Below are 11,968 nucleotides of genomic sequence, written 5' to 3' on the forward strand. Positions count from 1 at the left end.
GACACGCTGTTGTGATGATACACGAATTTTAATCTCACCGCGTGTGTTACTAAGGTCCAGACAGAGATCACATGAAGGGTGATCATATCAGGGTACGAAGTGCAAAGAGACACAAAAACAAGTCGTTGCCGCTAAAATCGGGGCTGTCCTAAAACGATGATTGGTAAGAACCTTTGCTTTTTCCAACCTCGTTCCCAGGGTCTCTCATCTTCCCGCCCCCCGGAGCGATAAAAATTATAACTGGTAAATCTTGAAAATTTGAAACAACTTCAAATGTGGGTGCATGCAATTAGCAATATTGGATCCGCCCCCTCCCTAGAAAGTAAGTTGTGTGCATTTATTATTATCTTATTATATTGTGAAGTTATTATTCAGTGTTAGATCAGTAATTAATCGCGAAAAATTGGACTGAAGATTCAGTGCAGAGGCAGTCCCATGAAAGCGAGAGGAAAACTAACGGTAGGATACACCTCACCCCTCCCCTACAATTGAGAGAACAATTTGGCCGTGTAGTCCCGGGAGGGTTAGGAAATTTCTGGGAAATGTTAGCGAGAAAAACATAGTAAGTGCTTCATTGGCCATTTGTTTCGGGTGAGTGTAGTTTTTTCCTCAGTTAACTGCACACAGGTAAGGAAATTACATAAAAATTAAGGTAATGAAGGTAGTGACTCACTAACCATCTTTTCAGCGAGTATATTAGCTTAAGGAGACTTTGTACTTCTTCGCACACTACTTCTTACAAAGGTGCTAAATTTTTTTTCCCGTCTTTCATAATAGATTTTCGTGTGAGATATATATCAAACACATTTAGACCTCGTAGTTCAATTTTATCTGTGCGATTTTTATCTAAACTCGGTCACGTCTCTCGCTATAAACCACTCGCTCAGTCACGAGGGTTTTCAAAGGGCTGAAAATATTGCCATTGTCTCGAACATCCAGACTGAATATAATTTGTTTTGTACCTAGGTGAACAGCTATAACGATCATTTTCATCATACCTATTATTATCATCAGTCTTGACTCGCGCACAGTCTGTGACCGTCATATTTCAAAATGACGGACGAAACAGACTCGGGGTTTAGGCCTAATCTCACAAACATTACAAAGGAGAAGCTAGTGGAGGTCATGAAAAGTAGGGGAGTTGAAGCCGCTGCTGTTATTGAAGAAAAGTTTGGAGATGTTAAGCACTTGACACACAAGCTTCAAACCTCGATGAACAGGGGAATAATTGGAATACACGAGGATGTGATGCACAGGCGAGCAGAGTTTGGAAACAACTTTATGCCTCTGGAACCCACTAGACCTCCTTTAAAATATCTTTTTTGTGCTTTGAAGGACAGGGTGATACAGATTTTGTTTATGGGAGCTTTGCTCTCTGTAATTCTGGGGGCTGTCTTTCCTGAAAGATGTGAAGGTCGGAATGGTTTGGCTGTAGCAATGTACGAGGGTATCGGAATCATGAGTACCGTAATGATAATGATTCTGTTGGTGGCTTTTAGTGACTATCTAAAAGAAAGTCATTTCCACAGTTTGCAGTCCAAGATCAACAGAGAACGTAAAGTTAAGATTATCCGTGGAGGTATTGTATTAGATCTTCTTGCTTCAGAGGTGGTTGTGGGTGATCTGTGCCTGTTGAATAAAGGAACTCTTATCCCAGCTGATGGAGTGGTTGTTCAGGAAAATGATCTTCTTGTCAATGAATCAACTTTGACAGGCGAGAAGAGTATGGTCTCCAAAGCAATAGACCCCCTGGTATTTGCTGGCACCCATGTTGTCAATGGAAGTGGCAAAATGATTGTGTTGGTTGTTGGTCCCAATACCCAGATCTACAAGAGCAACAATCAGTCTGCTATATCACCCACTGCTATTACATTTAAGGCAGTTTTCCCCAATGAAGCAGTTTTGAATATCAATTCAGTTTCTTTTGACCACAAGGAAGATAATGCTATGCTTCAACAAAAAGTTAATAGGGTTGAAGTTGCTCTTGGTCATATCGGCATCATCCTGGCAGTAGTTGCCATCTTAGTTATAGTCATCCGCTTCAGTGTGCACACCTTCTCTACACAAGGACAGTCCTTTGAGCCTGGTCTCATTAATGAATACATCAAGTCCCTAATCATTGGTGTTGTTGTCCTTATCATTGCTGTCCCAGAAGCCCTCTCTCTAGTGGTGTCATCCTGTCTGGCATTCTGTGTCAAGGAGATGTACAATGACAAAGCATTGGTGCGACATGTAAACATGATAGAAACAATGGGAAATATTACAAACATCTGCTGTAACAAGACAGGGGTTCTTACCCAGAATCGCATGGTAGTACAAAAGAGCTACATTGGAGAACAAGTCTATCTTTTTCAGGAGGACTTACATGGGTTCAGAAGCAACACCCCAAAAAACCTGTTTGAAGATCTGTGCAAGGCAATATCCATCAACACAAGTTATTCAGCACAGATCCTGGTTTGTATATAATTATTTCTAGGTGCAGTGACATCTTTTTGTCTGTCAAACCTTTTATTTGTATTGGTATATGGTTAAATATATTAGATTTCGTAAGGGATGTGAATGTGCTCCTAGAGGTTTTTCATTGATCCAATCTCAGAATAACTCAAAGACTAATCACATACATATAATGTTATGAAGCTTTGTGAAACAAAACAAAGACAGGTCCAACAAAATAGGAATGGCACAGAGAAAAAAAATGCTCACCAATTACTTATGAAATTTGTTTTACTAATTAAAACCACTTGGTCCATGGTAGCCTTGTTTTTTCAAAACATGTCTGTAGTTAAGAACTCCAAAAGACAATCATTTATTTGACTTGATGCTTTGGAAAATTTCCACAAATAGAACCTGTTTTGTCTTTGATTCAAATGTGGGTTAGAAAGTGAAATAATGAAATATCTCAGAAATACATGGCACAAACAATTGCGTATTATCAGTCTATCAATTTAGCTCAATAGAATTCCACAATGTTATTGCTATGTTAATAACTTAAGTTTCTTGCTCCTGACAAATATATACAGCAATGAATTACTATTACCTGAGGAGAGTAGTTGGTCAGAATTGAAGTCCTCTACTCAGATATGGTTAAAAACTGTTTTCATCTTTAAAAATTTTAATTTTTTAATGATTTTGCAATAAAATATATTATTTGGTCTAAGACTATAAGTAAGACACACTGATCACAATTATGAAGTATGGAATTCTTTTTGAGGAAACAAATTTAAGATAACATTTATAGAAATTGAGAAATTGCCTGTAAACAAATTTAAAGTTTCAGGCAAAATATATTTACTCCTGATTGTTAATTTTGAAAGTGGTCTAGAGTCATCTGAATTTTAGCAGGTGAGCTTTTAATTGATAATCAGTGTTAAGGTAAACAAGTGTCTGAACTTTCATTTGCCAGTTTTCACTCTGTTTTGAAGAGTGGGATGTGGAGATCAACCACTCAATTCTCCAATATGAGAAGGATTATTGGGTTCAGAATTTATGAATTGCAAGCACACAACAGTACACTTCACAGTGCAAACTCTGTTTGGACTCACTAACAAAGAGCTTTTCTTTGACTTAAGCTCCAACCAGTTATAGATGGTTCTGTATTAGCTCAAATTGAGAAGGTATGACATGCCTCAAGATCTTAAGGAAGGGTTGGCTAATATACAATAACATATTTTGTTTCTTGAGAGATATAAAATGGATTTTACATTGTTTAAAAGTATACATGAATCTTAAACTGCACCCTCTTATCCTTTTGCCTATAGGAGGGAGGAAAGGACAACATTCCTAAGCAGAGTGGTGACAGGATTGACGCTGCACTGTTGCAGTTTCTGTTCCAGTTTGGAGAGTACTACCAGTCCTGGAGAGATGACTATCCTGAGAGCAAGTTAATTAAGGTTTTTGAGTTCACACCTGACCGCAAATGTATGAGTACTATTATCAGTGGTAATCAAGGAGGCTATCAGCTTTATTCCAAGGGAGCTGCTGAGGTACTGCTTGAACATTGCACTCATATTGTTGGAATCAATGGGGACCTGAAAGAATTAACCAAGGAAAGTGTGGAGAATCTATCAAGAGATGTGATTGACCCTTGGCAGCAAGAGGGCTTGCGTATTCTTTGTCTAACAACAAAAAGTATATCTCCTGAAGGTAAAATTATTAAGTTTTTTTTAGCCTAACTTACTTATACATGTGTATATCCACACTTGTTCATGTATCTTTTATTTATATTTGTTGGATAATGTACATCCTTGCTCTGTGATACATTTAGATTTAAATTGTACAGAATGTTGGCAGAGGAAGATGACATAGTTCACCACAGTATTTTGGGCAAGCGATTTACAGAAAGGGTCACATTGGAAATTGTGGTCAACAAGATGACATTTTGTTAGATTTGTAAATTAAAGAAACTTAAAGCTGTTATGTTTTCATTGAAAATAGGCAAGTTATTGAAATATGTTTTCCCGTAAAAAAATACAATTTTGTGGCTACTGGCTCCTATAGGAGGCAAAGTCACATATGTCATTGAGGTGAGTGAGGGAGTGAGTGGTGGTAAAATAGAATTCTGATCATGACCCAATTTTGAGCTGATTGTTTCCCAGGGCTACTTATTGTTTGTTTCAGAGTATCTAAGTAGTTTGACATTTTCACTCCAATCCACAGCTGAATTCTCTCCTTTTGTGATTTCTGGGTTATAGCAACTAACACATTATCATCCTTATTCTTATCTCAGCCACTACTTATTTTAAAAACAACTCACAACTCACAAGAGAGTTATCCAGTAACACTTTTTGTGAGTGGTTTCAGTTTTTTTAAATTCTCTAAAGTTTCAACAAAACATTTGAACAAGGTAACTGCTACTGAATTTCAGAGAGCTTTAACTTCACTGACCTCTAAAGAAACAGTCCTTGCTTTCAACTAGTTTCTTTTGCTTTCTTTGTTTGAGTAGTAGTCGTCATCTGTCTGTCTCTGAAAGATGACGGGGTAGTGTCAGTTGAACTTTTTTTGGCATCTTTGCAAGTGGGTGTGGAATCCAACATACGAATGGCACTCCCTGATGCAGGTGTTGCCTGTAAAAACAAACGTGTGCCGAGGCTGCTGACAAAATTCTTTCTCCCACATCTCTTTTCAATGAGATGTTCAGTCCTTGTCTTCTCAGCTTCATGTATACCCCTGCGACAGTGATACACCAAGTGGAAAGATCTTCTGCACTTGTTTCCCACATGTATGTGTTGATGTTGCAGGCTTTGAAGTCTCGTTTGCACACATCTTTGTAGTGTAGGCATGGGCGCCCTGTCAGTCTTGAGCCTTCTACTAGCTCACCATACAGAAGATCCTTGGAGATGGGGCCTGGGTTTGCAAAGGATGAAGTACATGCCATTCCCATTGGCACGTTCTTGGACTTCTGTGTTTGAAACTTTGTCCTACCACTTGATGCACAAGATATGTAGTAGGCATCTCAGGTGGAATGTGTTGAGTTTCTTATCATGCCTTGCATAAGTGGTCCAGGCTTCACTGCTGTAGAGGAGAGTGCTGAGTACACAGGCCTGGTACACACACAGTTTGGTCTTCGGATTGAGACTTGGATTGTTCCAGACCCTCCTCTTCTTTGTTTGAGTAATACCCCAAATTAAACATCTTCAGTCTGGCTAAATAATACACATTTGAAAAAGAAGGAAATATTTTGAAATTTTTCCTCTTCATTTTATTTTTCTTTTTATCGGGCACAAATGTATTAAAGAAAGTGTTCAAAACAGTGGAGACTAATGAATGTGTCAGCATTAATTTGTTGGCTTGAAATAACATTTGTTTCAATGAGTAGCAGACCAGTGATAGATCGCATATTTTGAAAGTTAGTATACAACCAATGCCTAATTTTAGGCTCTTGTTTCATTCAAGGAGTCTTGTTTGGCATATTTGCAAGTATTTTTCTATGTCAAAATTTGCAAGTTTCAGCAAATTGTGAAAAGGGACATTTTTTACTGGATGTAGATAAAGTGTTGAATTTTAAAGAGCATGAGGAACAGCTTGAAATAATATTTTAAGCAGAATTTTGATTTAGACTAGGAGAATATTTTAATTTTGTTCAGACATTTAGTAAAAGGTACCAAAATATGGGATCAAGAGTTATCAAGGGACAGTTTCCTAAGAGGTCTGACCAAAGATCAAAGAATTAGATTTAATTATATTTAGCATCTTTTGCTACTGGCTTTGAGTCACACATAAAAGGTTAGACAATCTAAGAAATGTTCAAGAACAACTCTTGTAAGTTCTTAGCTCAAATGCTGCAATTTGAAGTCATCAGTCTGACCAGTCATCAGTCTGACCAGTCATCAGTCTGACCAGTCATCAGTCTGACCAGTCATCAGTCTGACCAGTCATCAATCTGACCAGTCATCAGTCTGACGACTTTGTTGAACTTATAATTAGTTACAACTTCTGTTCTTTGTTAATATGTAAAATGTTTTTTACCATTTCACTCAAAGACGGTATCAGTGGTGTAGAGTTTCAGTTTCAATAACTGACAAACTATATTTCTTTTTTCAAGATGGTGAGGGTCTATTGAAGAAAAGAGAAAGTGAAATTCTGTCAGGCTTGACACTCCAGGGGATTGTTGGCATTGAAGATCCAGTGAGAGAACAGGTTTGGTGGTCATCAGCAGATGCTTTGTGCTATTTTGCTGTTTAATCTGCGTTTACTTTTGCAGCTATGAAACTGTAATAATTGTTCATTTTGTCCTAAAACTAATAGTACTTCAGAGTTTTTTCACCTACAGTGTAGTATTTGCATTAAGTTAAGAGATATATTTTATTTAAAGTAGTTGGTTCAAAAAATTTTTTGTGACATCAATCTGTTTTCAAATATAATATCTTTATTTCAAGGTGCCATATGCAATAGGGCAATGTCAGAGAGCTGGTATAACTGTGCGTATGGTGACTGGTGATAATATTATCACTGCTACATCTATAGCTGTTAAATGTGGTATCATCAATAAATCTGATGAAGAGAGTCTTGTGTATAATGGGAAAGAGTTCAACTCATACATCCACGACCCTGACAAAAAGGTAATTGGTTTTGAAAGCATTGGATTGTAATGTGCAACTAAAAAGCTGCTAGTAACAGGAGCGATAGAAGGTTTTTCAATTATTTGTCTTTCTTCACAAGTTTTGGAATGCAATTGGTGCATGATTAAGCTCAAAATTAATATATGACACATGAATTTCACAGAAAGCAGAAAGGCGAGGTAAGGTGGGACTTAAAGTTTTCCCTTTAAATTTGTGATACATGAAATACTGTTTACAGTACACATGATGCATGAATTTGCTTAGGGCTAGGGTTAGGGTTCCCTTCAAAATTTTTTCATGAGACCCCTCTTTGCCACCATTAAGGCATACTACTGTTCCACATGTTCTGGTGAAGTTGCATGCAACATAATTGTACTGGTCCAAAGGACTGCAAAAGTATATTGGAGTAGGCATTATGATAATGCTTAGAAACAACTAATTTGAGTTTTCATCTTCAGATTAACACTGACCGGTTTAATACCATGTTGCCCAAGCTATGTGTCCTGGCAAGAGCAACGCCCCTAGATAAGTACATTTTAGTGAAAGGAATAATGGAGAGTCATGTAAACCGTGCTGGGGAGATTGTGGCTGTGACTGGATCAGGAGCTAATGATGGGCCAGTCTTAAGAATGGCAGATGTTGGTTTCACTATGGTAAGAGTGCCAGGAATCTTTCTGTTTTACTTACTGTACATCACTGATTATTTTTATTAGTATCACTTACCTTACCATGTGAATCACCTAACCTATTATTATCATTACGCATTTTAACTATCCACAAGTTATGGCTTTAGTTTGGAGCAGTCGACCATGTAATCTGATGAAATCAACATCTGTGTCTTAATAAGGCTTTCCTAGTTAATGGATGGGTTATCAGCCCTCTTGTTAGTCCCTAAATAAGAGAGCCAGTAGAGGTTTCCATCCACCAAATTCTTGCTGTGAGAATTGTCTCCCTAGGTTTGAAATGAAATTTGTAACACTTATTTGAAAATGTTTAACTAGTGAGCAGCCCTGCACAAACACAAATTGTTAACACTTGTTTTATTCTCCTACACATTTCATCTAACAAAAGCAAACTTTGTCAAGGATTCCTTTAAAGAAGTTTAAAAAAATTTAAATATATCTCAGAATTCGGCTGCTTTCAAAACAAGGAAAATAACATTTCCACCTTTGAAATCAGTACTAACTCTTAGTCTTACGCTAAGAGCTCACTAGATTTATGGTTTCTGCAAGTTCAACCCTAAGGCCACTGAATTCCCCTCTGACTTGCCTTCTCAATGTTGTGGTTGAATTAAAAAATGTAGTTTATGGCTATACATTAGAACATTGCCAGAAAATTAACAGGAGTGGGCAAGTGCTTACTTATCCTTTCCTTTTTCATAATTTCCATTTGCCATTACAGTCTTGGTATTCTAACAGTCATCTTTATGTTTCAGGGAGTGGCAGGAACAGACATTGCCAAGGAAGCCTCTGATGTTATCTTGTTAAATGATGACTTCAGCAGCATTGTGAATGCCATTAAGTGGGGACGTCATATCTACCACACTATCCTCAAATTCCTGCAATTTCATTTTACTGCCTGCTGGGTGGCTGTTATTGTGGTGATCTTTGGAGCAGGCTTTGTGGGGGTAAGTTTACTGTACTGTTCATGATAAAGAGGATTGCTCATCATGATTATCAATGAATAAATTCACCTTGGTGATTAATCATCTCTGCATTCCCCTTCTCAATGAAAAGGATTAAAAGGGTTTCAAACTTGCTTGCTCTTTGTTTTGGTATAAATATATTTTCGCAATGCCTTCTTGTAGTACTACTCGTCTTGCGCCATTCTATATGTGAGGTGACCCAGGAGCTTCTTATTCCAGGTGCAAGTAATGGTGTTCTTTATGGCAATGAAACTTAATCCTCTAACTGCCATGAGTGACCAAAACCAAATTTCTCCCTAAAATATCAATACAATATCAATCAGATAAGTTATGAGAGTATAGAAAAATACAAGTTTGGAGATAATTGGTAGATTCAATACTAGATTCTCTGAACTAACATTATAGGATTTGTATGGTTGACAGTAAGGAGAATTACAAATTTGATCTAGGAGCTAAAGGGTTAAGGACTGTAAAAAGTGATTGGTTGGTTTCAGAAACTGCTTCCTACTTTCCTTTTCAGCTAGGTGATAGCTTAGTATCACCAAGTATGAGGTTTTTTTTTTAACCCAATGACTTACTTTTTCAGAGGAGTCCACTGGTAGCTACACAGCTGCTTTGGATCAATCTGATAATGGACACACTGGCCTGCTTTGCCTTAACAAGAGACACTCCCATTGACAGACTCATGAATTACAAACCGTATGGTCGTCACAAACCGCTGATTTCTCGCACTTTGCTCCGCAATGTGATTGGTCACAGCATCTATCAGCTGGTTGTCATATTTTTATTGATCTTCAAAGGAAGTGACTGGTTTGACATTACAGATGGTTTCCATTCAGAGACGTTGTGCATGCCAACTCAACATGCCTCCATGGTGTTCACAACATTTGTGCTCATGCAGCTGTTTAATGAGATCAATGCTCGAATGCTGCAGGAAAGAAATGTCTTCCTTGGAATCTACAAGAACTTCGCTTTCCTCAGCATATGGTTTGGACAGTTGGCAATGCAGGTAAATTTACAATTTTTGTAACTTTACTTTCATGACCTAGGTTTATCAGTCAAACTGTTACTTGTTACCTTCTCTTAAATAAAGTTAAATGCGATGATAATTATTACCTTAAGTTTTTGGTTATCAATATTATTGTTGTTATTATTATTATTATTATTATTATTATTATTATTATTATTATTACTTTTGTGCAAAGAAATGAAAGCAGCCCTCAGCTCTATTCCAAAGTCTTTTTTCTTCTCATTGATTTTCTTTTCCAACAGATCGTAATAGTTCAGTTCTTCCACACAGCCTTTCACGTGGAAGGCATGGACCTGTATCAGTGGATGTGGTGCTTCTTTCTTGGCTTCTCAGAGCTCATCTGGGCTCAGATTATCTTTACCATTCCCAAGGATGTTCTTCCCGAAGCATTCCGCTGTATTGCTGTAGGTGCTCCAAAAGGCCGAGGCATTGCTTACTACAGGAGCAGCTCCCGTGTTGAACAGCAGGTATTAAGTCATGTGTTGTTACAAATGACATAAAGTGTTTTGTTTGGTAGAGGTCCGGGAGTAAAACCAACTTAATTGTCAGAATTGACTGGAAGAACTCATGTTTGATTTAGTTTATTTAAAGTTAAGCTAATTAGGTTTTTGTTTGTTTGTTATGTTTTGTTTTGTTTTTTTTTTTTTGCCGTTCTCACTTTCTCTATATGAGGATTTCATATACGCCACCTCTGATCTACAGAGAGCTCGATAATAAGCAAAGTCCACCGAGATATTCTAGGTTCATGTGTTACTTCATACTTCAAACAGCGGCAGTATCGAAAGCATTTATCAGATAAGGAAAAATGGCACAGAAATCGGAGGTGGGGGTACTTAGTTCGTAAGAAGGTTTTTCTGAAATCCATTCTGATGTAGGTTATCTTTAGCATGATTTTTTTACTTTCTTCGAGCATTCCATTAATCATAATAATAGTTTTTTTTGTTCGAAAAGTGTGGTAGGGAACATCTGGCACTATCATGGTTCCGTCTTTGGATACTGGTGTTAATGTTGAATGTTTTACACTACAGGACAGTGGTATAGTCAACTCACTGTTGAGTCCAATGGATGATTTTCTTGAGATTGTGGAAGAATGCCCGCCCATGGAATAGCTACCTTGCATCTACTCATGGAACAGAATGCTGTGTTTCGTATACGTGGAGTAAAGCTTGATAGTAGGGAAATTAAAACTAAAGTAATTATAGAAAAAACCGGTCAGGATTGGAGTTAGTTTAAATGGTGTGTGCCGCTGTTGTTTGATGGCGATGGTACATTGGTTACCGAGTCATCATGGTAACAAACATTCATTACCTAGAAAGACTGAAGTAAGCTGGCACCCCGTAAAAACTGTTGCCATAAAATTTTTTTTCTTGTATGTAGCCAAAGAGACATGAAATCAATGAGCTGATCAATCGATCAAAATTAATTGGCGAGCTTATCGTCCTTTTGCATGTTAGCTTTGTTTCCTTCGTAACTTTGTAAGTAGCATTGACAGCTTTGGTGTGCTGTGGAAAAAAGGCTCGACTCCTACCCATCCCTAGGGCTTGAATAGAGAGAGGAAGGAAGAATGGTTTCTTCTCTTATTTTCCGCTTTCCTTTTTTCGACTACATAACATGCTGCCCCGACCCATTCCTATTTCAATCGAGCGTTAAACAAGATTCATAAGAAAAGAGTTGAGCTGTAGTTGATGACTTTTATTACAGATTTAGTAAACAACAGTTTTAAGAAGCTTTTCAACTAAGTACCTTTGAAGTTTAAAAATCGTGGTACTATTCAGATCCCAAAATTGTAAGTTTGTAGTATAGTACCATAAACGTCTTATCAATCTTATAGATGCCAAGCACCGTTGTTATACACACATTAAAAACAGTTACGTAATGTAATCAGCTTCTAAAGCTTACCAACTTTTAAGATGTACCGCATTTTCAGTATTTGAGGCCATATTTGCTTTGTTCAAGAAGGTCAACTTATTTATGTAACATGTAGAGTACATTGTGGGGTAAATTTTATTAGGCCAATAAAGACTTGACTGCTATGTTGAGAATTAAACTTCTCCAGTCAAAGATGCTGCTTCATGAAAATTAAACTGATGTAAGTTCCATGATGTATTTATCGAAGCATCTAAATAAACATCTGCATACTAACTTTGTGTAGCAAAGTCAGGGTTTTTCTATCCTTACTCTCCTTTGCGAAACTTTTTTTCGCTTTTCAAAACACCACGTTATCTACCAATCAAA

At 37.3% G+C, this 11,968-nt stretch overlaps 1 protein-coding gene across 4 annotated transcripts; it reads left to right on the top strand.

Annotated features, from left to right (window-relative positions):
* Window positions 1-267: 267 nt before the first annotated feature.
* On the top strand, window positions 268-11,875 carry LOC113680383 (plasma membrane calcium-transporting ATPase 3-like). Of its 4 annotated transcripts, none has more exons than XM_089192059.1 (10): window positions 268-322; window positions 967-2,454; window positions 3,759-4,143; window positions 6,542-6,636; window positions 6,876-7,058; window positions 7,517-7,711; window positions 8,494-8,685; window positions 9,290-9,712; window positions 9,976-10,200; window positions 10,762-11,875. In XM_089192059.1, exons 2-10 carry the CDS (start codon window positions 1,054-1,056, stop codon window positions 10,840-10,842), a joined length of 3,180 nt encoding a protein of 1,059 aa, XP_089048185.1. In that variant the 5' UTR covers window positions 268-322; window positions 967-1,053; the 3' UTR covers window positions 10,843-11,875. The 4 variants fall into 4 exon arrangements, with proteins under 4 accessions (XP_089048185.1, XP_089048186.1, XP_027053211.2 ...); XM_089192060.1 differs by lacking the exon at window positions 268-322 and adding an exon at window positions 340-459; XM_027197410.2 differs by lacking the exon at window positions 268-322 and adding an exon at window positions 495-627.
* Window positions 11,876-11,968: the final 93 nt, after the last annotated feature.

The sequence above is a fragment of the Pocillopora damicornis genome, chromosome 13, assembly GCF_964200805.1.
Source record: "Pocillopora damicornis chromosome 13, jaPocDami1.2, whole genome shotgun sequence".
Classification (NCBI taxonomy): domain Eukaryota; kingdom Metazoa; phylum Cnidaria; class Anthozoa; order Scleractinia; family Pocilloporidae; genus Pocillopora; species Pocillopora damicornis.

Excerpts from the sequence above, each read along its gene's own strand:
- LOC113680383 (XM_089192059.1), top strand. The coding sequence starts at position 1,054 with ATGACGGACGAAACAGACTCGGGGTTTAGGCCTAATCTCACAAACATT. Across the intron at positions 2,455-3,758 it reads GTTATTCAGCACAGATCCTG|GAGGGAGGAAAGGACAACAT; the intron begins GTTTGTATATAA and ends TTTTGCCTATAG. Across the intron at positions 8,686-9,289 it reads TTGGAGCAGGCTTTGTGGGG|AGGAGTCCACTGGTAGCTAC; the intron begins GTAAGTTTACTG and ends TTACTTTTTCAG.